Source organism: Mesocricetus auratus, unplaced genomic scaffold (genome assembly GCF_017639785.1).
Source record: "Mesocricetus auratus isolate SY011 unplaced genomic scaffold, BCM_Maur_2.0 Super-Scaffold_100676, whole genome shotgun sequence".
NCBI lineage: Eukaryota > Metazoa > Chordata > Mammalia > Rodentia > Cricetidae > Mesocricetus > Mesocricetus auratus.
Genome location: NW_024429266.1, coordinates 187,022,605 through 187,045,000, shown reverse-complemented (window position 1 = coordinate 187,045,000; position 22,396 = coordinate 187,022,605). Strand labels below are relative to the sequence as shown.

General features: G+C 44.7%; 1 protein-coding gene and 2 long non-coding RNA genes across 3 annotated transcripts; 1 reads left to right on the top strand and 2 right to left on the bottom strand.

Moving 5' to 3' along the window:
* Positions 1–699: 699 nt before the first annotated feature.
* On the top strand, positions 700–15,042 carry LOC101822612 (killer cell lectin-like receptor subfamily B member 1B allele C). Its single transcript, XM_013123616.3, has 6 exons — positions 700–830; positions 5,721–5,819; positions 6,607–6,708; positions 7,616–7,770; positions 8,143–8,258; positions 13,261–15,042. The coding sequence occupies exons 1-6, from the start codon at positions 746–748 to the stop codon at positions 13,406–13,408; spliced, it is 705 nt and encodes a 234-aa protein (XP_012979070.2). The 5' UTR covers positions 700–745; the 3' UTR covers positions 13,409–15,042.
* Positions 6,242–9,350, bottom strand: LOC110343525. The gene is made up of 2 exons (XR_002385830.2): positions 9,248–9,350; positions 6,242–6,529 (listed from the first exon to the last, which is right to left on the bottom strand). It is a non-coding gene; the product is annotated as an uncharacterized LOC110343525 (long non-coding RNA).
* Positions 15,043–15,566: 524 nt separating the features above from the next.
* LOC121137043 lies at positions 15,567–19,281 on the bottom strand. Its single transcript, XR_005874249.1, has 2 exons — positions 19,215–19,281; positions 15,567–16,564 (listed from the first exon to the last, which is right to left on the bottom strand). It is a non-coding gene; the product is annotated as an uncharacterized LOC121137043 (long non-coding RNA).
* Positions 19,282–22,396: the final 3,115 nt, after the last annotated feature.

Below are 22,396 nucleotides of genomic sequence, written 5' to 3'. Positions count from 1 at the left end.
CAGAAAGTGACTTTAAGGAAATCCTTGCTTCTCTTCTTCTTTTTCACTTGTGATATGAGAAGGTCTGACTTGGTGGCATGTGCAGTCCTGCTCTAAGGCTCTGGGTCTGGAAATCCTTGGAGGAGCTAACACGTCCTGTAGACCTAACTCCTCACTCTGGACAACCCTGAGCAGCGCCTGCCGCTTCCCATCCCTGCGCTTCCGACCGTGTCAGCCGTGAGTTTTACCACACTCGTGTCTGCATTTTCACATTTCACAGCATGGATGTTTCAGGAGGATTTTAGAGCTTCAACAGGTGTCAAATAGCACCCTGGACGTTTATGTGCTAATCCTCAATGTCAAAACATAACATAAAATGCCATACATCTGAATCCCTGGGAGTTCAGGGTTAAGGTAACTTTGAATTCAAGATGAATATGTCATTGGAGCCCTGAAAGGATAACTCGTAACGGATGGTTAGAAGAACAAGAACAAGAAAAATCTTCCCAAAATTTGTCTAAAAAACAAACTCTGTGTTCTGTATATTGCACATTCTTTCTTTAAAAATAAATAGATAAAATGTAAGCTGTGTGAGCAGGACAGACACCAAGGTCAGTAACTATGGAGAAACCCTCAGCTACCAGTGTAGGTGGGTGTGGACTCATAGCAGAGCGCTCACAGCGGACTTCCTTTTTCGCTCATTTCACCTCACAGAATTTGGAGTTTGTCCTGTCCACAAGTTCATTGTCAAGTCCCTCCATCTACAATGGACGCTTCCGTGGTCTATGCTGACTTAAACCTAGCCAGGACCCGAGAGCCTAAGCATGCATCGCCTCCATCTCTTCCTCCAGGTAAGCAGCTTTACTGCTCCTCTGACTTCTAAGTTATCTTCCAGATTCTCCTCTGAAACGTACGGGTTTAAGTCCTTGCTCTGAAGGTGAGAAGAGGCCTATGTTAGCGTCCAACAGTGTAGGCAGTCTGCCTGCAGAAAACCACAATTCTGGAAAGGTCATACATTCCATTTTTATTCGAGTAGACAGCAGGAGACCTGAGTATCACTTCCCCTATTCAGCCTTCGTTAAAAACCCAAAGAAAGAAAGAATGTTTTACTTACATGAGCAAAGGCGTGTTTCAAGGGGTGATTGATGCAATCAGTTGCCAACTCCAGATTCATCTACAGAATGTGGACACTATGACCCAGCTGTCCGTACTTCAGCAGCAACCCCAGCTGTTCCTTTCCCCGTGCAGAGGGTGGATGTCATGGTTAATGTCTTCATCTCCCAAAAAGGAGGGTGATCTTCAGGGAAAAGTCACAGTCGAAATCAAAGGCTCGAATTAAATTAAAAGCTGGTGACATATATGTATGTATGTATATACATATATGTATGTATGTAAATATGTGTGTATAAGTTTATTTAACTTTTTAAAAAGCTGGTTCTTTCTATCTTGCAAAGTATAACAACTTTAAATGGATGAACCACACAAAGTACCAAAGCCAGTCGGGAATTAACCTTTCAACAGTGGGTGAAAGTAGCACTCTTGTCTACCAGAGGGTTTAGTAATACAAGCCAAAGAAATCGGGAAGACCGGTAACAAGAAGCACCTGACCTGGGGGGATGGCAGAGATGTAAGAGACCAGAAGCTCCGATAGAAAGTCTCTAAAGTAATTATGATACAGTATTCCATTCTGCCGTCTAACTGAACGTTCCGACATCCGTCTTAAAGCAGCTGTTTTTCAATTTGATGTCCTCTATGTGTTGTGACATGTAGACTTTGAACTTTAGGGCTTCTTGTTAAAAACTACTACATCCTCAAAAATTTGAGTCACGAAGCAAGTCTCTGAGTCACCAAACAATTTTCATTATAATGTTTACACAAGGGCAAGTGGAAAGTAGAGGGAGAACTGGTTTGATAAGCACAGGGGGACTTGCTGGCACCAGTTTTGTTTGGTTTGTTTTTGTTTTGTTTCGTTTTTGAAAAAGCAAATCTTTGTTTTCCCATCATGTCTAGCAAAAGTGAAGAAAGGGCCTTGTTGAAAAGGGTGTAAGAAAATAAATATAGAAGAAGACAATGAAGCCCTCCTCAAACTGTACTATAAGACTAGAAAAAAGTGTCTAGAAAGTAAAAAATAAAGAATACTAGAAAAAAATCATGATTTTAAACTTCAATAATCTGGAAAAATGTGAAGAATAAACAAATAGTAGTAGAATAGAAAATGCTGACGCAGATGCATGGTAACTGTGAAACCACTGGAACCTGCTAGCTATAGGGCTCAAACCATGGTGAATTCAAAGCACCATGATTAGATCTGCCAGCAAAGAGAGCCGGAAAGGGGGACGTGGGCAGTGACCTATTTTATCTGTGGTCAAATGGCCAAAGGTCTATTTTGATGGTACAATGGATAAGACATGTAAAAATGCCTCTGGAGTTTATTCATTCACTTAGAAATAACTAATTACTAGGAGACATACATTGCTCTATCCACTGGGGAGACAGCCATGAAGAAACAGGAAAACATTTTTCTTCCTGTAGATTTCATGTTACTGTAAAGTTTTAAATCAGTGGTATAAACACCTGCATCAGAGGCTGTGTGATGTTGAATGCCAACAAGAGAACATTTAAATGGAAATTAAGATTTTTGCCTTTAGAGATGGTATCATGTAAAGCAGAGTGATCTAGGCAGGCCTTCCTGTGAGATGATGCTGGAGTCAAGTCCTGGAAGTCTCGGGGATCAAGGCTGAGTATCTGAGAGATGAGTCTTCTAGGAAGCTGGACCAGCAAATGCAAAGGGAGAACGTGTCTGTGATGTCGTAAGGGAACATGCATGCCTGGTGTGGTGTGGAGATCAAGCCAGAAGGAATGGTGACAGGTGGAAAGGGATTTGGAAGACATTCTGTAGGTTCAGATGTTGAAGGGGAAGCCACTGAAATGTCTGGAATGGCAAAGATGACATCATTCTGTGGAGTCTCCTCTGGCACCTATTCCTGCCTCCTACACAGTAACAGTGGTGGTCCACTGGCCACATCCTTAAACCTAACACACTGACTACTTCCTTCCGTGACAATCTTGCATCGCCCTGTCCATACAACACAGTCACTCTCTACAGAAGGCTGCTTCCAGACCTTTTCATATATAATGCTGGTCTCTTACATAAAACATAGTCTTTGTAAGTAATCTACTTGCACATTGTGTGCCTCAGAAAATCTGTAGGTTACTTACAGCACCTAGGATAATTTCAAAGCCATCGGAATAGCTGCTGTTGAGTATTTGTTCAGAGAATAAAGATGGAGAAAGAATGTGTGCACTCACACAAATGCAGCTTTTGGTATGTAACTACCTTCAGTCTGTAGTTAGTTGAGTTTACAGATACTACACCAAGCATAAGTTGGACTGAATGTCTTTGTCTCTCCTGGAACATTTTTGTTCTCCTCTCCATCCCTTCCTTTTATTCTTTCTCCAGAGGAACATTTTAAAAAACAATTAAATCATCTAAGTGGCTATCATGTCTCAATGCTAGTATAGAGACTAGAGACAGTTGGTCTTTGTCTTCAGTCTGGGTTAAACAATTCAGTTGCCAGGGATAGTGTAAAAAAATTAAATGTATATAGAAAAGGTAGAACAGTATTGTAGAAATAAGGAAACCCTAGCCAGGTATGTGATTCATACCTATGATGCCAACCAGAATCTGGAAGATGGAGACAGGAAGATCAGGGGTTCAAGATCATTCTCAACCATGATGATAGGAGATCCTATCTCTAAAAGAGAACAAAGTACAGCAAAAAGGCAACTAGGAAAGCTTTCTTAGAATTTATAAAACCATTAGAAATGTGAATTCTAGAGACCAAAGAAAAGCAATGGGTATTATAGTTAAATTAGAGTGGTAAGAGATAGCTAATGTATCTCCATAGTATTTTCATAAATAAAACAAAAACTATTGTTATTATGTTCCATATGACACCATGCTTTTAAAGTCATGTTGTCTAAAGTTAAAATAAATTGTCCAAATCATGACACTTTATGAACACATTTCATAACTTGATATATCTGAACTTCTAGCATACATAAGATATTTATTGTAGAGGAGCTGATATGGTCACCAAGAAAAACAAAGATACAGGACCTGGTGTTTTGCCAATGTAGTATTGTAGATGTTTGTGTTACAGCACAGTACCCGTTTTATCTGCCATTTCAATTTCTGCACTTTCATAATTTGTAGTCAACAAGCGTATAAACATTAATAAAAATGCTAAATAGAAAATTCCAGGAATAAGTAACTCTGTATTAAGCTGAACATTGTTCTGAGCAGCACAATAAGATCTCACACCATCTTAGTCAACGTATGAGTCACTCCTCACCACCTGTGTGATGGCTATTCTTGACTGACAACTTGACTATATCTGGAATAAACTCTAGTCCAGAAATGGAGGGCACTTTTGTGATCCAGATCTTGAGGTAGGAAGACAACAGGCCTTCGAGGCTAGATGATACACACCTTTAATCCAGACCTGGAGACTGGAAGGCGCACCTTTAATCTGGACCTGTATATGCACAATGGAAGAAGGAGGTGTTCCTCATATGTTTGCCCTCACCTCCATCAGCACATTCTTCTGTGAGACCACAGCAGACCAGCCGAAACACCCAGCCTTGTGGGACTGACTGAGCAGCTACTAGATTCTTGAACTTTCCATTCATAACTAGACATTGTTGGACTGCAGCCTGTAAGTTATATATCTATGGAAATTAATTATTTAAAGTCTATAGGGAGGACTCATTCCACAAATTCTGTGACTCTAGAGAACCCTGAGTAATACAACCTGCCAGTCACCCAGGTTTGTGCTCAAAAAACTCTCATTTTACCGAATAGTGGCCTCAGATTGTGAACTCTGTGAATGCTGGCAACACTGCTATGTCAAAGAGAAGCCACGCATGTTTCCTCATTTGAAAAGGTGAAAACACTCCATTTAAGGAAAGGGAAAAAAAGTAACCGGATTTTGTTAGTACATATCAAGCTGTGAGAATTATAGCCCAGTATGCATATGCTCAATTAAGATGGAAAACTCGGTGTTTGTGTGTGTGAAACTGTGTCCATAGAGATTGCTTCTAACCACAGTTCAGCTCTCCATTAAGAGTTTGAGAACTCAGCCCCTGAGGGTAAGAGGAGACTAATGTAGTTAAAATACTGACACCACCATGGTGGCTGAGGACACTGGGGTCTGCTTGGAATTCCACACCAGCCAGGCTACATATTGAAACCCTGTGCAGAGCAAACAAACAAAACATCATAGAGGCCTAAACTTTGCTCTAAGTTGGAGAAGATCATTCTAGACAACAGTGAAGCCAGTCCCACGGTAAATAATAGAATTGCTCATGTACAAGTGCACCTTCTATAAATGATCCTTCTTGGGGGAAAATGCTGGCTCGTTCCCACACCAAAACACATGCTTTATTTTTGTACAACACTCACTCAGCAATTTTCACTTCTTCCACATCAGCCAGGTTTGACCCCCCAAACACCCTCTTTCCCATGGAACATGTACAAGTCACCCTATTTTATCAGGGAAAACACTATTTGACCCAACTCAGAACTCAACTTGTGGAATTCAGTAGGATGGCAGCTGAGAAAGGTTATTTTCTGCACCCCACTCTCAACTTGAATCCAGTTGTCATGTTAATCAAACCACCTCTGACTCATTCCAAGCACGCTCAGCTAGATTAAAAGCGTGTTTTCTTTGACCTCCCAGATACCTGTCGGTGCCCGCGCTGGCATCGGTTGGCTCTGAAACTCGGCTGTGTTGGGCTGATCCTTCTTGTCCTGGGCATGATTGGACTTGGTGTCTTAGGTAAGTGAGACAAAAACTTTTCCCTTAGAATTCTTTCTCTAGCCTGGCAGTAGGGCAGCATGATTTTAATCCCAGTACTTGGGAGGGAGAGGCAGGTAGATTTCTGTGAATTCAAGGCCAGCCTGGTTTACAGAGATAGTTCAGGACAGTCAAGGTTACATCAAGAAATCCTGTTTTTAAAAACAAAGCAAAACAAAACAAAAATCTTTCTCTAGTTCCATCATGACAATTTTATCTTCTTCCCATGACCTGGCCACCTTGAGTCTGGGGAAGATCGATGATGAGCAGTTACAGGACAATATCCCCTGTGGCATTTCTCTTCCTTCTTTTGAGAATCACTATGGGATGACACATGCGCACCTAGAACTCTAAAAAAAGGTCACACATGTGACAAGATGACAATAACAACGAAAACCACAATGTCTAACTATAAGTTTATTAGGTGTCTGCTGAACTCCAGAAGGCAGCCAGCAACCTTCTTTGCTGTGGGTGTGAGTGCACTTACTCTAGAGGGGAGAAGTTCGGAGTGTGCGTGGGGCAAGGGCCCCAGCAATGCCCTTAGATGTTGTGTAACCTAACAGCAGCGGGAATCCATTTGTTCTGTGCTTTTCTTCTTCTCTGTGCATTCTGTCTCAAAGCGGTCGCTGTTAACATGTTGATCAAACACTGTCTCCCGTCCACACACGAGCTTGTTGAGATGACTTCATTCCCTGAAGCAATAGACACAATATCCATTTTATTGCATGCAGGATGTACATTTCACCTTCTTCCTGTGTTTCATTACTAGTGCTATCCTTATTACAAAAAACATCAGTAGGAGTAATCGGAGGAGAGATCGGAGAAGGCATCATCGGGGATAATCAAGAGAACAATGGGACAAAAACAACAGGTAATTTGATCAATAGCATGTGACCTTTAATCAAGGCTCACATCACTGTGTGTTTATGTTTGAGAAAACTGAAGCGTAAAAGGGTTAATAACATATTGAGAGTCATGTGACTGGTAAGTGGTGCTGCTGGAAACTTCACTGAAGAGATAAATGTGAACTTGAAATCTAGCGTCTTGGCTACGTGACCATGCTGCCTCAGCCTGCTAGCACAGTTGGTTACTAACAGACCAATAGTGAGTTAAAAAGTAAAATGTGGGCCTTAAGGGACAGCTCAGTGGTTAAGAGTGCTTCAATGCAAGTGTGAAGACTGTGGTTGCAAAACCATCGTCCACCTAATGAACACCCCAGATGGTCACTGAGACCTGGTGGCTTTCAGCTTTGCAGAAAAAACATTAGCTTCACGTTCAAGGAGACACTCTGCTTCTAAAGAATAGGGGGAGAGGAACAGAGGCAGAGACCTTACATCCTTCTCTGGCCTCTGCATATACATAGGCATGTGTACTTGCACACATTTGCACATAAAACACACACACACACACACACACACACACACACACACACACACACTTCCTCCAACAAGGCCACACCTCCCAAAGCAGGGCCACTCCCTGATGACTAAGCATTCAAACCTATGAGTCTATGAGGGCCGTTCTTATTCAAACCACCACAAGGAATATCTGACTGTTTTAATAAACATGTCATATAGGTAACTTTGTCTGAAGTTAATTAATAGAAACAAAAATAAAATAAATTCTATGCTACTTATATTTCTTTGATATGCCATAACAGTAATCTTGTCCTAGCACATGTTACTAAAGGTGTGTGTTAGTAAAGCAACTACTGTGTGTAACTGGCTACACACAGCAAGAACAGGGAGGAAATACACCATGTCTCTTTCTCACTTCAGAGAGCCCAGCTAAATTAAGCTGCACAAAAGGCTGGCTTCCACACCGAGATAAATGCATACATTTTTCTCAAGAGAGCAACATTTGGAAGGAAGGTCTAGCTGACTGTGCTACAAAAGGAGCCACTTTACTGCTCATTCAAGACCATGAGGAACTGGTAAGTATATATCTATATCTATATATATGCATGTGTGTATGTATGTGTGTATGCATATGAGATGTTAGCGTGCTCTTGAAGCTACACCAACATCTCTAGACCTAACAGTTCTTCCATGAAAAGAAAGTGGAGATTTACATTGTGGAAGCTCATAGTCTGTGAGACAGATGGGACATGGGAGCCAGTAGCTGTGCATGTGAGGGGCGTGTCCTGGGATCATAGGTTGGGGCACAGGTCCCTCAAAGGAGGAAGAATGAACTGTGCTGGGGACTCGGGTGGATACAGGTGACACGTGACCCAGGTTTCAGGAGCTGGTGGAATGTGAGTCTCAGCACACAGGCTCAGGCTGTCCTCTCCTCTGCTTTGTTGTAGAGACTCGTAAAGGACTCAGCAAATGTAAAAGGCAGTGCATTTTGGATTGGACTGAATCACACATGGCCAGACAAGAACTGGAGGTGGATAAACGGCTCAACTTTAAGTTCTGATGTGTGAGTACTGGAGGAGCTAACTTAATATTCATGCAGGTCATCTCAGGGCTCTAACACTGATACCCAAGATGAGAGAGGTTCAGAACCGTCGGAATATAGGATTCCAAAGGGGGTTGAAATTTTTAATGTATGAAAAGTCACCAGTTTTTTATAAAGTCATGTGTGTGCATGTATGTATGTATGTATGTATGCATGCATGCATGCATGTATATCTGCAATGGAGTTTTAAGGCCAGTAAGTAGACTAACTCCTTTGGAAAATGGCTACTTAGAACCTTTTAGCACACATAATCACTCTTTCTTTTATCGTCTTATACTTTTCTATGCTTTACACAGAATGTCTTAAGCAGCCATTTCAAATTTTGGTGAAAATATAATACAGGTGTCTTCAGATAAAATTTTCAGGTTCCAACTGGGATAGATACAGTATGAAAGAAAAATGCAATAAATATGAGTGTGGAACTCTGGCATCTGAGAGAAACTATGCACTCATAACAGTTGTTTGAGAGGATGTGATGCAATTATGTATCAATCAGCTTTTGTCACTGTGATAAAAAATCTAAGATCAGCAAGAATGGAAAGATGCTTGGAGATATATATATATATATATCCTCATTTAAGAGGTCTCAGTCTGTAGTCTGCTGCTGCATGACTGTGCCTTCTACGGCAGTGCAGAAACACAGTAGAAGGGCAGAGATAAGCAAAGCTGCTCCCCTCAGAGTGGACAGGAGCAGAACAAAGCAGACACAGGGGGAGATAGGCCTTTCAAAGCCTGCCCCTTCCTATGATGCTCACTTCATCAGTAACTTAATCCCTGACAGAGTTAGTGTCCTGTAGCAGGTTTTCTTGGACTACCAGTCCCCAAAACATGATGCGGAGTCTTATTAATTATGAATGCTCTGCCTTAGCTTAGGCTTGCTTCTAGCTAGCTCTTTTCACTTAAATTAACCCATTCCTGTTAATCTGTGTGCTTCTCAGAGGCTCGTTTACCTCAGTTTACCTCATCTATGTACCATCCATCATGCTTTCCTGCCTCCTCAGCGTCTGGTTGGCTGGTCCCGGGTTGACTGGCCAGCTCCCCTCTTCTCTCTGTCTGCCAGCCCTGCCTATCCCTCCTCTGCCTAGTTATTGGTCATTCAGTTGTTGTTTTTTTTTTATTAGACCAATCAGGTACCTTAGGCAGGTGAGGTTAAAAAAAAACACACCTTTACATAGTTAAGCAAATGCAGCATAAACAAATGCAACACACCTTTACATAGTTATGCAAATGCGGCATAAACAAATGCAACACACCTTTACATAGTTAAGCAAATGCGGCATAAACAAATGCAACACACCTTTACATAGTTAAGCAAATGCAGCATAAACAAATGCAACACATCTTTACATAGTTAAGCAAATGCGGCATAAACAAATGCAACACACCTTTACATGGTTTAGCAAATACAAACCTATTCCACAACAGTGATCCACTCATTCCTCAGGAGCATCCCCAGCTGGGCACTAGGGTTTCAATATGTGACCTAAATGTGTATGTAGATCACAAAGTGCCAATTGCTCTTTGGTGTCTCATTTTCTTATTGAATGAGATTTTTCTACACAACAATGAATACAATGGGTTATATATTTTAGCCGAATTCGTGATTACTGGTATAACAAGGAGCAACATGTCACCGTTCAAGACACTGTAGGACCTGAGAAAATGGAGCCGATAAATGAGGCGGACTAAAGTCTCATACAATAGTCAACCTTACAGAAAGCAGCAGACCATCTATACTCTAAGGGTTAGGAAAGTTCATGTGAGCAGAGTTCACACTTTTTAGCTGTATGCAGTAACAATGACAAGCTGAGCATGGCAAATATGGTTTTTCCAGAGAAGCACACAAAGGGCAGTTTAAACATCATGAGTTACCAACAGAAGTACTAATAAGTAATCTGAAATAAACCCACTCCTTTCCTTCCTGCCTGGAGGAGCAAGGACACACATTCCATGAACATTTCCATGTTTTGAAGAAGCTGAGTGACAAGATTCCAATCCTGTTTTCTGGGAATGTTCTCACAGGCACCCAGAGTCCCCCTCACACAAGTCCATTTCTAGACCGTATGCCAACAGCAATGTATTTATGCTTTTCATAAGCAAAAGCAGGCATGGTTCAATCAAATATCTGCACAGAGATTTAATTTTTTTTCTGAAATGATATTGAGAATCATATTTAACTAATTGTGCTGGTGAATTTTATTTCAACTTGACACAAGCTAGAGTCATCTGAGAGAAGGGAGCCTCTACTGAGAAAAATGCCTCCATAAGATAGGGCTGTAGGCAGGCAAACCTGTGGGGCATTTTCCTAATTAGTGATTTATGGAGGAGGACCCAGCCCTTGGTGGTGGTGCTATTCCTGGGCTGGTGGTCCTGGGTTCTATAAGAAAATAGACTGACCAAGTCTTGAGGAGCAAGTCAATAAGCAGCACCTCCATGGCCTCTGCATCAGCTTCTGTCCTGCTTGAGTTCCTGCTCTGACGTCCCTCGGTGATCTATTAGTGAAGCAAACTCGTTTTCTTCCCAAGATGCTTTCGGTCATGCTGCTTCATCACAGCAATGGCAACCCTAGCTAAGACATGAATCTTGAAAAAATTTACGAAAATTGCGCAGACCAATACTTAAAACATTCCTTTAAATAATTTAGAATAAAAAGGTTGAAATTTAAAATACTGAAACATGTAGGCTTATATAAAATATAATGATAATGTATTAGATATAGAGATTGTTAAACAGAAGTTAACCTAGACAGCAAATGTTAGCAGTATACAGAACCACATTTTGAATTTTTTGTAAAGAATGAGACTTTAAGGTGAGGATTATTTAACTCATTCTTTTTTTTTCTGAGACAGGGTTTCTCTGTATTGTTTTGGAGGCTGTCCCTGGAACTCGCTCTGTAAACCAGGCTGGCCTCAAACTCACAGAGATCCGCCTGCCTCTGCCTCCCGAGTGCTGGGATTAAAGGCGTGAGCCACCAACGCCCAGCAAGGATTATTTAAAAACAAGCATTCTGTTCTAAAATATATTTGTGAAAACAAAAGCATACACATTCTGTTTCAGAAAATCTATCCTGCTTTTTCCTAATGATTTCTGAGTGTTTTACTTAGAGTTATTGCTGTGACCAAAAACAAGTTGGTTTTTCTGTTTCTCACGGAAGGAGTAAGGACAGGCACTGAAAACAGGGCAGGAACCTAGAAGCAGGAGCTGGTGCCGAGGCCATGGAGGGGCACTGGTCCCTATCCTCTGGCTCTTATATTCTTTCTGCCCCCTTTTCCATGACGTTCCCTAAGGCAGGGTTGGGGGGATGATATAGCTGTCCCACTTAGGGCTGAGCACTCAACAATCACTCATTCTCAGTATTTTGACCAGTTGTGAGTCTCTGCTTCATTCACTTCTCACTACAAAAAGAAGTTTCTGTGCCAAAGACTGAGAGCAGCAATAATCTGTGGTATAAACTTTTCTATTCTGAAGGCATTTTGTAACATGCTCATTCTGCAATACAACAGTAGTATGCTACCAGTATGGGTTTGACCAGTCTTGCAGCACAGGCATGAATTCCATGCTGTAGACTGGGACTCAAATCCAGCCAGAGAATGGTTGGTTACTTCCATAATAGTCTTGCCACTATTGTGCCAATGGTATAACCAGGTTGTTATTGTAGTTTGTGGGGTCCACAGCTAAGTTGGACATTGATGACTCTTCTCACCCAGAAACCTGCATAGCACTTCTGTGTGTGTGAGGGATGTAGTGTTTGTGTGTGTATGTGTGTGATGTAGTGTGTGTGTGTGTGATGTAGTCTGTGTGTATGTGTGTATGATGTAGTGTGTATGTGTGATTCACAGTAATAATAACATTGTAAGACAGCTAAAGTGTATGTTTCAAGCTCAGTCCATCTGTCATCTTACCCTCAGTATAAAATCTATGTGTAAAATGATGCTTTGACTACCTGACAGTGGTCAGGTAATCCTGGAGGCTGCTGAGCTACGCTGGAAAGAGCATCATGTAAGCACTGCTTTTGTTCTAACTCTCTGACCCTGGTTTTCAGATAAGGAAAAAGCAGCCACTGTCCCTGCATGGGAAGTGTTAAAGGCATTTAACAGAACAGCCCTAAGGAATACCTTTAAAATTGAAGAAAAATCCTGAAGCATGGAAGAAATAAGACAAAGGGACATTTACAGTGGAGGGGAGTCTGTGGTATGATCAGCACACAGGCAGTTGGGTGAGAGCAATTCTGTCTCTCAGACCCAAAGGGTTCCATGAAGAAATGACAGAAGGAAAAAGAGCATCTGTGAGGACATCCCACCCACTGTATACACCCCCTTCTGTCTACAACAAATCTGTGCATTTTAACTCACCTCTTCTTTACCGTTAACTCTGATTTCACCTATACTGTGTTTGAACTCTAGTCTTGTTCACACCTGCAGTGAGCCATGGGAGCCATGCATGAGTTTTAACAAAGGGAATAAGGGATCCATTATTATCACACAGCCTTAGTCTCTTTCCTCTGTAGACCCTGAGAGCTAAGTCTGTATATTAAACACTGTCACTAGGTACTGGCTGTGCCTAGCTGTCTCACACTTTCATGGATATATGAACTCCTTCCACAATCATTGGCTGGTTATATGCTATATACCTAGGAAGCTGAAACACAGCAGAGAGAGGCAGCCTAGTTCCTTGCTTGAGATGTTAGCCGTAGAATGAAATTCAGTTCTATTTCCAAACCATCTCCCTTTTTTATATCATATGAATATTTTTGCTGAAGGAATTCTCCAGTTGAAAATAAAATTGAAAATTATCCAGGAGATTTGTTGATAAACCTTTATCGTTAGTGTTGATGCATGTTGTTACTCTATGTTTTTCTATGATTAATAACTATGTATTCTTCAGTTCAGAGGAAAAGATGGCCAACTCAAGATAATGATGGGAAAATCCTAAACACTAAGAGTGGCTGTTCTCTTCCTCTCAGACTACAAATCACTGGTGAAGCTAAAAAAGACAGCTGTGCCTCCATCTCAAAGGACAGAGTGATTTCTGAGGACTGTGCTTCAGACAACATGTGGATCTGCCAAAAGAAACCAACACTCGTCCCTGAGACCCTGTGTCCTGACTCCTGACTGAGAATCCCATCTTCATCACTTTACTGTCCACACCAGATCTCTGCACTCGACCTGTCTGGGCCGTTGACCACCCCTCCCCTCAGTGCACAGTTAGTAGCACAAAGCATGGACTCTACAGCCTCTGTGACTCCCACAGATGCCCGTGTCCAGTTTCTTTATTCTGTGAGGGGACAGAGATGCTGATGTGCCCTTCTCAGAGAGGTGTTCTGTGGAAAGAAGCCCAGGCAGCTGAGAGGCGCTGGATTCTTTCCTGGAGTCTGTGTGACCTTGGCTGGTCTCTGTGCATTCGGAAAACTGCGAGTCCTCACCTCTCCATCCCTCCACTCCCCAGCCTCACCCACAAGCCGTCACTCTGCTGGGCTGGAGAACCTTGACTGACACCAGAAGCGCGTGGTAAATGGATTTGGGGAAAGGACTGAGTGGTTTGAATAGCACCTACAAAATCCTAGGTAAACTGAGCCCTGGTCGTGTCTCCACCAGGACTTGATGCACGGGCAGATCCTGGGCCAACAGTGGCATCTTGGTGCTGGGCTTCACAGCTCCAGAACAGCAGAGATGACCTTCTTTCTGGAAAGTTTCCTGTGTAAGCCACAGGAAAGTAAGCCAAGGCAAGGCTTAACTCTTCCCACCAATCCACTAGTCCTTTCTGCTCTAGTGTGCGCGTCATTTCTTCTCCTCACACTTGGAGAATTTAAATAAAAAAGATCTTTAGCATGTCCTCTTTTCTAAAAATTTGCCAAATTTTCCAAGAAAATGAAGGAGTAAGAATACTGAATTTATTTTACAAGGAGATATAAAATGAAAAGTAGACATCTATATACTCTAATCACTTAATTTCAAGTCGAATTATTTAAATTGAAGCACATATTATCATGATTCAAATAAATTCTCAGTTCCTATTTTCCAGAAATAAAGTTTGAATACTTAATGATAATAATTTCCAATGTACAAACACTGAAAGAACAACTCATTTTGTGAAAATGCTTAGAAAACAAACTACTTAGGAAAACCTCTCGGAGAAAATCAGCACTGTAAATCATTACCAACAGTGAAGTCTGCAACTGTTCCGAGCATGCAGCTAAGCAGATAGGAGCAGGAGGGAGGCAGGGTCATGCACACCCACCTTTTTCTAGTTTGGTACATCCTGACCAGGGAGGGAGTCAAGGGGACTATGGCTGTGACCTGGTTGCTGTGTCTCCTGATGCTGCAGTGGTCCTTTGTGTCTCCTGATGCTGCAGTGGTCCTTTGTGTCTCCTGATGCTGCAGTGGTCCTTTGTGGCTAGACACCCTTGAAGCTGCTTTTGAGCTCCTCCTGCCATGTAAGAAATTAAGGCACCAGGGGACTTTCCCAATGACCACAAATGCCACCAATGAGCAGGGAAGGAAAAAATGTGGGGGCATCTTGGCCCTGAAACAATTTCAGCAGAGTAAGATAAATGAAGCTGGCTCCCAAAGGGAGGAACTTGACATTGACACAAGAGAGAGGGGACCACAGGAAACCTTTTAAAAATCCGCCATGCAGAGCCCAATGGGCTGCCAGCCCTTCAGTGCTTCCTGCTCCAATATCATTCTGGAGTTTGTTATTGCCTGGAGTGCCTTTGACTTGCTAAATAAACTTCAGCTCAAACTGTGTCTTAGCTAATTCTTTCTGTGAAAAGACAAGATGGGAGGAGAAATCTTTACCTGGTGTGTTAGTTAACATTTTGACAACCTGACAGAAGCCAGGCTCATCTGGGAGGAGCGAAACTCAATTAAGAAAACACCTCCCTAAACCTGGACCAGCGTAAGCTAGCCTGTCAGGCATTTTCCTGACGAACGGCTGACAGGACGGGCCCTCGCTGTAGGTGGTGCCCCCACCCCAGGAAGCTGGTCCTGCATAATATAAGAAAGCAAACTGAGCAAGGCAGGAGGAGGGAGCCAGTAAGCAGCCTTCGCCCATGGCTTCAACCTCAGTTCCTGCCTCCAGGTTCCTGCCTGAGCTCTTCACCTGCCTCATCCTCAAGGTTTACTGTAAACTGTAAACTGGAACAAACCCTTGCCTTCCCAAGTTGCTTCCGGTCACGGTGCTGATCACAGCAGCAGAAACCTGAGCTATGTGGCGATGGAATGGCCCCCATGAAATAGTTACTGACAAGCACACCGATTAGGCCAAGGGAAAGTTTGAGTCCTTTATTAATGGCCAGATGACGATGGGTTCATGCCTCTGGAATGTTTCCTGGTGCCTGAGCTTAGAAGTACAGCGCTTAAAAGACAAAACCATCAGGTGAGGTGGTGAACGCCTTTAATCCCAGCACTTGGGAGGCAGAGGCAGAGACAGGTGGATCTCTATGAGTTCAAGGCCAGCCTTGCCTACTGAGTGAGTTCAGGGCAGCCAAAGATACATAGAGAAACCGTGTCTCGAAAAATCAAACAAATAAATAACTAAATAAAAGAACCACAATTGCACCAGTGCTGGGAGGTACATTAGTCAGGGATTTAGAGTTGCCTGGTAACATCTTCATTCTTTACAAGGCTCGGCGGCAGCGTCTTCCAGGCATCACACAATACATTTGAACCATGGTCAAGGCCGTGGACAGTCTCAGAAGCATCACCACGGTGACTGTGGCTGCTGGGGTGGAAGGCTAAGAAGTGGCCAGGCAGGGACAAAGTCATTTCAGTAACACAGTGACACCATCAGAGCACAGATCTAAAGGAAACAGCCCCATAAATAATCATTCGCATGCTCACCTCCTGACACGGTATTGGCAACAACTTGGCATGGTTCTGGTAGCAAGTTGGCGTGGTATTGGTGACAACTTTCTGGCACCGTGCAAGATGAGCTGAGTCCTTCCTGATGGTTCATGACATATCCCCCGTACAGATGTTACATATGAAATCAAGTAACCCTAACGGCCACGTTGGGTGGCAAGTTTTCCCATGACCCCAAAGGGTTAGATTTTCCATCACTTCTGCTTCGGTATTTACTGTTGGATAGCATCTTACTGAGGTCGACTCTGGAACTCCAGCTCCGAAGGTGAAATTCCACCTGGAAGGCTTGTAAAGTATCAGGTCTAATTCAGATGTCACAGGGGTCAGATCTGAATCAGTGTTTGTCCACGTAAAGTAACTGCAACTCTAAGCCACGTCCAAAGTATGCTCTTCCAACCCCGCCTCCTGTCAATTATAAAACAAAACCAGAGATGAATGCTCATGAGGAAACAGAAAAGATAAAGTGCCTACCTTGGTGGGACTGAAAGCGGTCATGGTCGTTACGTACAACAGCAAGGGAGCCCTCAAAAGCTAGAGATCCACCCACTTTACCATCAAACAATCCCGCTCTGTGCCTATGTCCCGGTAAAAGAAAAATTACAAAATGGTTTTACTTTTAATTTTCAAGGACGGAAGATGGAAAAGGAAGAGACAAGGGAATTTAATCAGTTAGCGGCTATTAGTTCAAGGATGTCCTTCAGACCCTACAGCCTCAGCCTCCCGAGTGCAGGGACTAAAGGCGGTGCCACCATGCCTGGCCCCACAGCACGCTAATTTGTGTGTTAACGACTGTCCTGTGAATCCTCTCAAGGCATCTTTGCGCATTTATCTTCCTAGATCCAGCAATAAAAGATGAGTCTTAAGAAGTTTTCACTTTCACTACAGGGCTGCTAGATCATAAATTCAAAGGGGGAGACTGTCGCCACCTTGTGTCCATAATGCATAACTGATGAGGCAAAATCCGTGCAAGTTAGCTAGTGTTTACTGGAAGTCTTTTAGTTCATCGGCTGGATGGCAGTTTTCTTTTTTAAACTTACTTTTATTATGCTTTAATTGCATGTGCGGGTGCTCTTAGAGGCCAGAGGCGGCGGCTTCCCTAGAGCTGGAGTTACAGATGGCCGTAGATAACCTGCTGTGGGTGTTGGGAACCGAACTCACAGCCCAGACCCTCTACAGGAGCAGCACGTGGTCTGAACCTCCAGACAGTCTCTCCAGCCCCTGGTGGGTACTCTGCTGCTGGCTGTCCGAGGGCAGCTCGGAGCTGTCGCTTAGGATTTCTCAAAGGAATGGGCATCCATCTATCAGAAAAACGATGGTGTCCATCTTGTCGATGGCGCGTCCTTTTCATCGGAAAGCACGAACCTCAAAATCAACAGTTCGCAGTGTTCCCACCTTCGTCTTGCTGTCGCTGGCTGGTATCTGTATCCTCAGCACCCGGGAAGGTCCCTTCCTTCACAGGGTGACAGTGGCTTTTTTTTTTCATGGAGTTACTTTGAGAGAAGTAAATTTCCATGTTCACGTCATGAAGGGATTTGCTTGGATAATAATGTAGAAAAGTCCCTTCTACCCGTTTAATGATAAGACTGGTCCTGTCTGGTCACACCTGCCCCAAGCGCATGAGTGGCCCCTAACGAATCTCTAAGGGACAGAGTCTCTCACCAGATTTGTGCAACCCAGCTTGTCATTGTTTTGGAGTACTTTGTTTTCTCTGTTTTTTTTAAAATAAAGATTAAAATTTCGAAGTTATTTAGCAGCATTCTCAGAGAAGTAGGCAAGCAACGACTGAACCGCAGACAAATCTCTGTTTGTATGAAGGATGAATTTTTCCCTTTCTCTCTGGAGTTGCCGACAGACCAACCTGAATTCAGAGAGAAGGTCATGTTTCTGGATTCACTTTATAGCCTGTTTAGCAATTCAGTTATATCATTATAAAATAAAACTCTTGTACACAAATACATAAATAAATAAATGTAATTTTAAAAACAGCTCAACCAAATGCTGTTATCCAAATCCTCCAGTTTCCCCAAGCCCTGTGTAAAGCCTGGGTGACTCTAAAACATTTTTCCTGACTTAAAACTTTGACAATTTAATTGTCTGTGAGAATGAGCCAGAAACAGTCGTGAGCCACACCCCTGCCACAGCTGGAAGGCATACCAACTTGGAAACCGCCTTCTCGGTGCTGTCGGGAGCTCACTTAGAGCAGAGTGCAAACTGTAGCGTGACTGCTGTGTCCATGTTTTCTGACCGCGCTCCTGGTCTCTTCTCATCCATGGCCACGCTCTTCATGTATGGCGTCTTGCTAGCCTTCCGGATGTCTTTCCCTCAGGTTACCAACTCCTCATAGGCAAGAGGGCTGATGTCAACCAATGTGGAATGCAAGGATATTTTAGCGCATGAACACCAACAGAGCCCGAAGTTGACAGAGGAAAGACGAAGAAGGTCGCGAGGTCGTCTCAGGGAGCACGGAGACAGCATTGGACCAGATCACACACCACTTGATGGTGAGACATTTGACAAACCCCACTAACACAGTGAACACAAAGCCCGAGGGTAATGTCTTACTCAGGGGGGCAAGACTCAGAGCAAGTGTGCCTACCCCTGCTGGCCAATAAACACACTGCTGTCCAGCGTAGAGCTGGAGGCGGCAGGCACACAAAAGAGCTAAAAAACAAAGCCATCAAATCAGTCTCTGTTAGCAGAGAACACACTCTTTAAAAATTACATTGGTTTATTTGTGTGGGTGCAATGTGTGCACCTGTGCACATGCGTGGAGCTCAGGGGACAACTAGCAGAAGACGTGGGCCCCAGGGATCAAACTCGGGCTCCTCTGACACGGCAGCAGACACGCTCATCACTGAGCCATCTCACTGGCCCTGGGACCCAATATATTAAAAACAAACAAACAAGAAACAACTCTAAAGATTGCCCTCCCCCACCCCACCTCCGTGTGTGTGTGTGTGAGTGTGAGTGTCTGGCTGTCTGTCTGTCTGTCTGTCTGTCTGTCAGAGATTAGAGCTCATAGTACGTGGGCAGAGGTAGCAGGCAGACATGGTACCTGGAGCGGGAAGCGAAGAGGTGGCATCTTGAAGCAAAGAGGAAGTGGGTGGGGCCTTAGGTGGCAGGCTTAGAGATCCGGCAAGGCCACACCCCCAAGCCTCCCCAAACAGCAACGCCACCCGGGGAGCAAGTGTTCACATGCTCAGGACTAGGAGGACATTTCTTATTTGAAACACAGTAGTTACCTTGTGTACATCACTTACAATGAGCAATTCGAAGGGAAAGCTAAAATAATTCCGTGGACAACACCATGAAACAGGCTAAACTACTTACGAATAAACCAAGTTATAGAGTGAATGTTTTATACAGTGGAAGTCAGAACACATTGCTGGATGAAATTAAAGAAAACCCTAATAAATGACATCGTGGATTAACAGGCACTAACAAAGTGACCTACAGACACAAGGCAATCTCCGTCAAAACCTTAACAACGTCTACCAGAACTGCATGAATCTGAAACATCCAAAGCACTTGGAAAATACACAGAGCTGGAGGACTTAGGTAGGCTTATGTGAAAATATATTAGTAACCTGTAATAACGAAGTAAGTATGGTACTGGCATAGAGAAAAATAAATCAAAGAAAAAGATTACATAACAATGAGTATTGTTATGTGTTCCCATTTATGGTCACATGATCTTGACAAGGGTACCAAAGCTACACTGTGTGGGGGGTGAGGGGGACAGTCTCTCGGGCGAATGACGATGGGAGAACTGGATGACCATGCACGTTTGGGGCTTATTGCTCATCTTATACAAAAATAAACTCAGAATGAATTAAGGAGATAAACAAAATTCTAACATTCTAAAATTCCTATAAGGAAACATGAAGCATTCATGACATTGTATTTGAGGATGACTTCCTGGATGTCAGCAGACACTGAATGGACAAATGAGGCTACTTTAATCTTGGTAATTCTGCAGAGGCTCAGGAGCTGCCCGGCGGCGAGGGAGTGTGTTTCCCGGGGAGACCGGCAGGGGGCGCGGGAGCGGGAAGCGCTTCCAAGGCCTGTCGAAGCTGCGGTTCTTTAGAACCGGCGGCGGTCGTGGGAATGTGCGGGAGGCCTACGAATTTGGATTGCAGGAGGGTGGAGCTAAATTCTGCAGCTAAGATTCCCTCCTCCTCCGGGGGTGGGGCCAGTGACGTCAAAGAACTCATCCTCAACTAGCCTTTTGAGATCTCTAGTTCTCGCCGGTTCTGGTGGCGCAGGCCGGTAGGATTTGCTGAAGGAGGCAGAGGCAGGAGGATCTGGAGTTCGAGGCCAGCCTGGACTACACTTTTTTTTGTCTTCCGAGAAAAGAACCACAGCTACGTGATACTCTGAAATACCTACACGCACAAAGCCTCTCCGCACCGTCCTCTCACCCTGCTTTTGCTCGGCTGCCAACACCCAACAGACAGACGCACGGGTGCCCGCTGCTCACTCTGCACTGCTCTCCCCGGCAGGCTCCCTTCCCTACAATCCCTCTCCTCAGCCCCTCCAACACTTGGGTTCATTCTTTCTCTAGCCTGCGCGTGCTAGGGTCTGCGTCTCCAGGGCTCGCCGTGTGCGGTCCCGGGGAGCACCCAGCCGGAGACCCGCAGTCCCACGGTCCGCTCCGCACGGCTTGCGGCACACAGATCTGCCCTCTCCTCTGCCTGCTCACTCTGAGAGACGACCTCCAGTGATCTGCCCTGCGCCTCGCACATTTTCTTCCCCAGCTCTTGCTGGCGACCCCGCAGCCTCTCCCTGACCCCGTCCTTCTCCTCCTACAGCTCTCCTCTGCTAGTCACTGTCGGCGGCTTGTGACACCCCTCAAGTCATCGGGACACGTGTGCCTCATCGTCCTCTTCTCCCGAAGATTCTTGTGCCGAGCTGCCCCTCACTATTCGCGGGGCCCTTAGGGATCTCTCCCTTGCCCGGGCACCTGTAGTAGCCTGGGGTCCACATGCCGGAGGGCAAGACTTCCTGTGATGGCAGCTTCTGTGCCTGGCAGAGCCCCCTCTTGTGTGGAGGTCTCCCTTCCGGGAGGAGCTTTGTGCTGTCTGCTAGCGCTCAGGCCTCCTCCTGACTGCGCTGATAGCATGTGGCAGGCCATTACCAAACAGCCCTTCCTGATTAGGGAGGAAGGATGCCGGGTCCTACCTATGCTCGCACCATTCACCGTGTAACTCTTCCTGACAGAAAGCAAGCAAGCTTGTGGTTTCTACCAGACCGTCACAGGTCCTGTTGCCATCAACACGGGCATGTGAGCACCTGCTTACGCCCCTGCGTGCGCATCCCGTGGGCCACCACGTGCCCCGGGATAGCTAGGAAAGAATGCAGCCCTACCTACGCAAAATTGAAAACGTGCTTAACACATGATGAGACGTTTTGTGCTTGAGTTTTGCTTTGCTTTGACCCAATCACGTAGTTCTCAAGAGTGACGTTTGTGGGCCACAGTATCCCGCTGCCGGGTCGAAAGGTTGGGCACGCCTGTGCGCACGTTTCGCCCTAGCTGTGTCAACACTGAGTGGGCAGGAGGTTGAGGCAGAGGCGACCCGCTCCAGTCTAGACTACAGTTTCCTGTTTCACCAAATGCTCTTCCTGTCACACTTGCTTCTTCCGGTTTCCTCCATTTCTTCCCTCCTATTAGTTAAAATCCACTCTATATCGGGGTTCGTTCTGGACTGCACCAACCAACCTGCCCAAAAAGGTACAGGGAAGGAACAGCTTACAAGAGTAACCCCACCTGGGCACACCCTGTGTGCTGTTGCGTGGTTTTGTGACTTTGACTGAAGTTAAGAGCCTTCTGGTTAGAGGAGACATAACTGAGAAAATACCGCAATAAGACTGGCCAGGCAGTAGGCGTTTTCTTTGCTAATGATTGGCACAGGAGTGCCCGGCAACGGGAGTGCTGCCGCGTGTGGGCAGGTGGTCCTGGGTTATACTAAAAGGCTAGCAGAGGAAGCCATGGGGAGCACGCCAGTCAGCAGTGCTCCTCCCTGGAAGTCTCCATGCCCTGCCCCCCCTGCCCCACGCTCCTCCCTGGAAGTCTCCATGCCTGCTCCCCCTGCCCCACGCTCCTCCCTGGAAGTCTCCATGCCTGCTCCCCCTGCCCCACGCTCCTCCCTGGAAGTATCCCTGCCCTGCTCCCCCTGCCCCACGCTCCTCCATGGAAGTATCCCTGCCCTGCTCCCCCTGCCCCACGCTCCTCCCTGG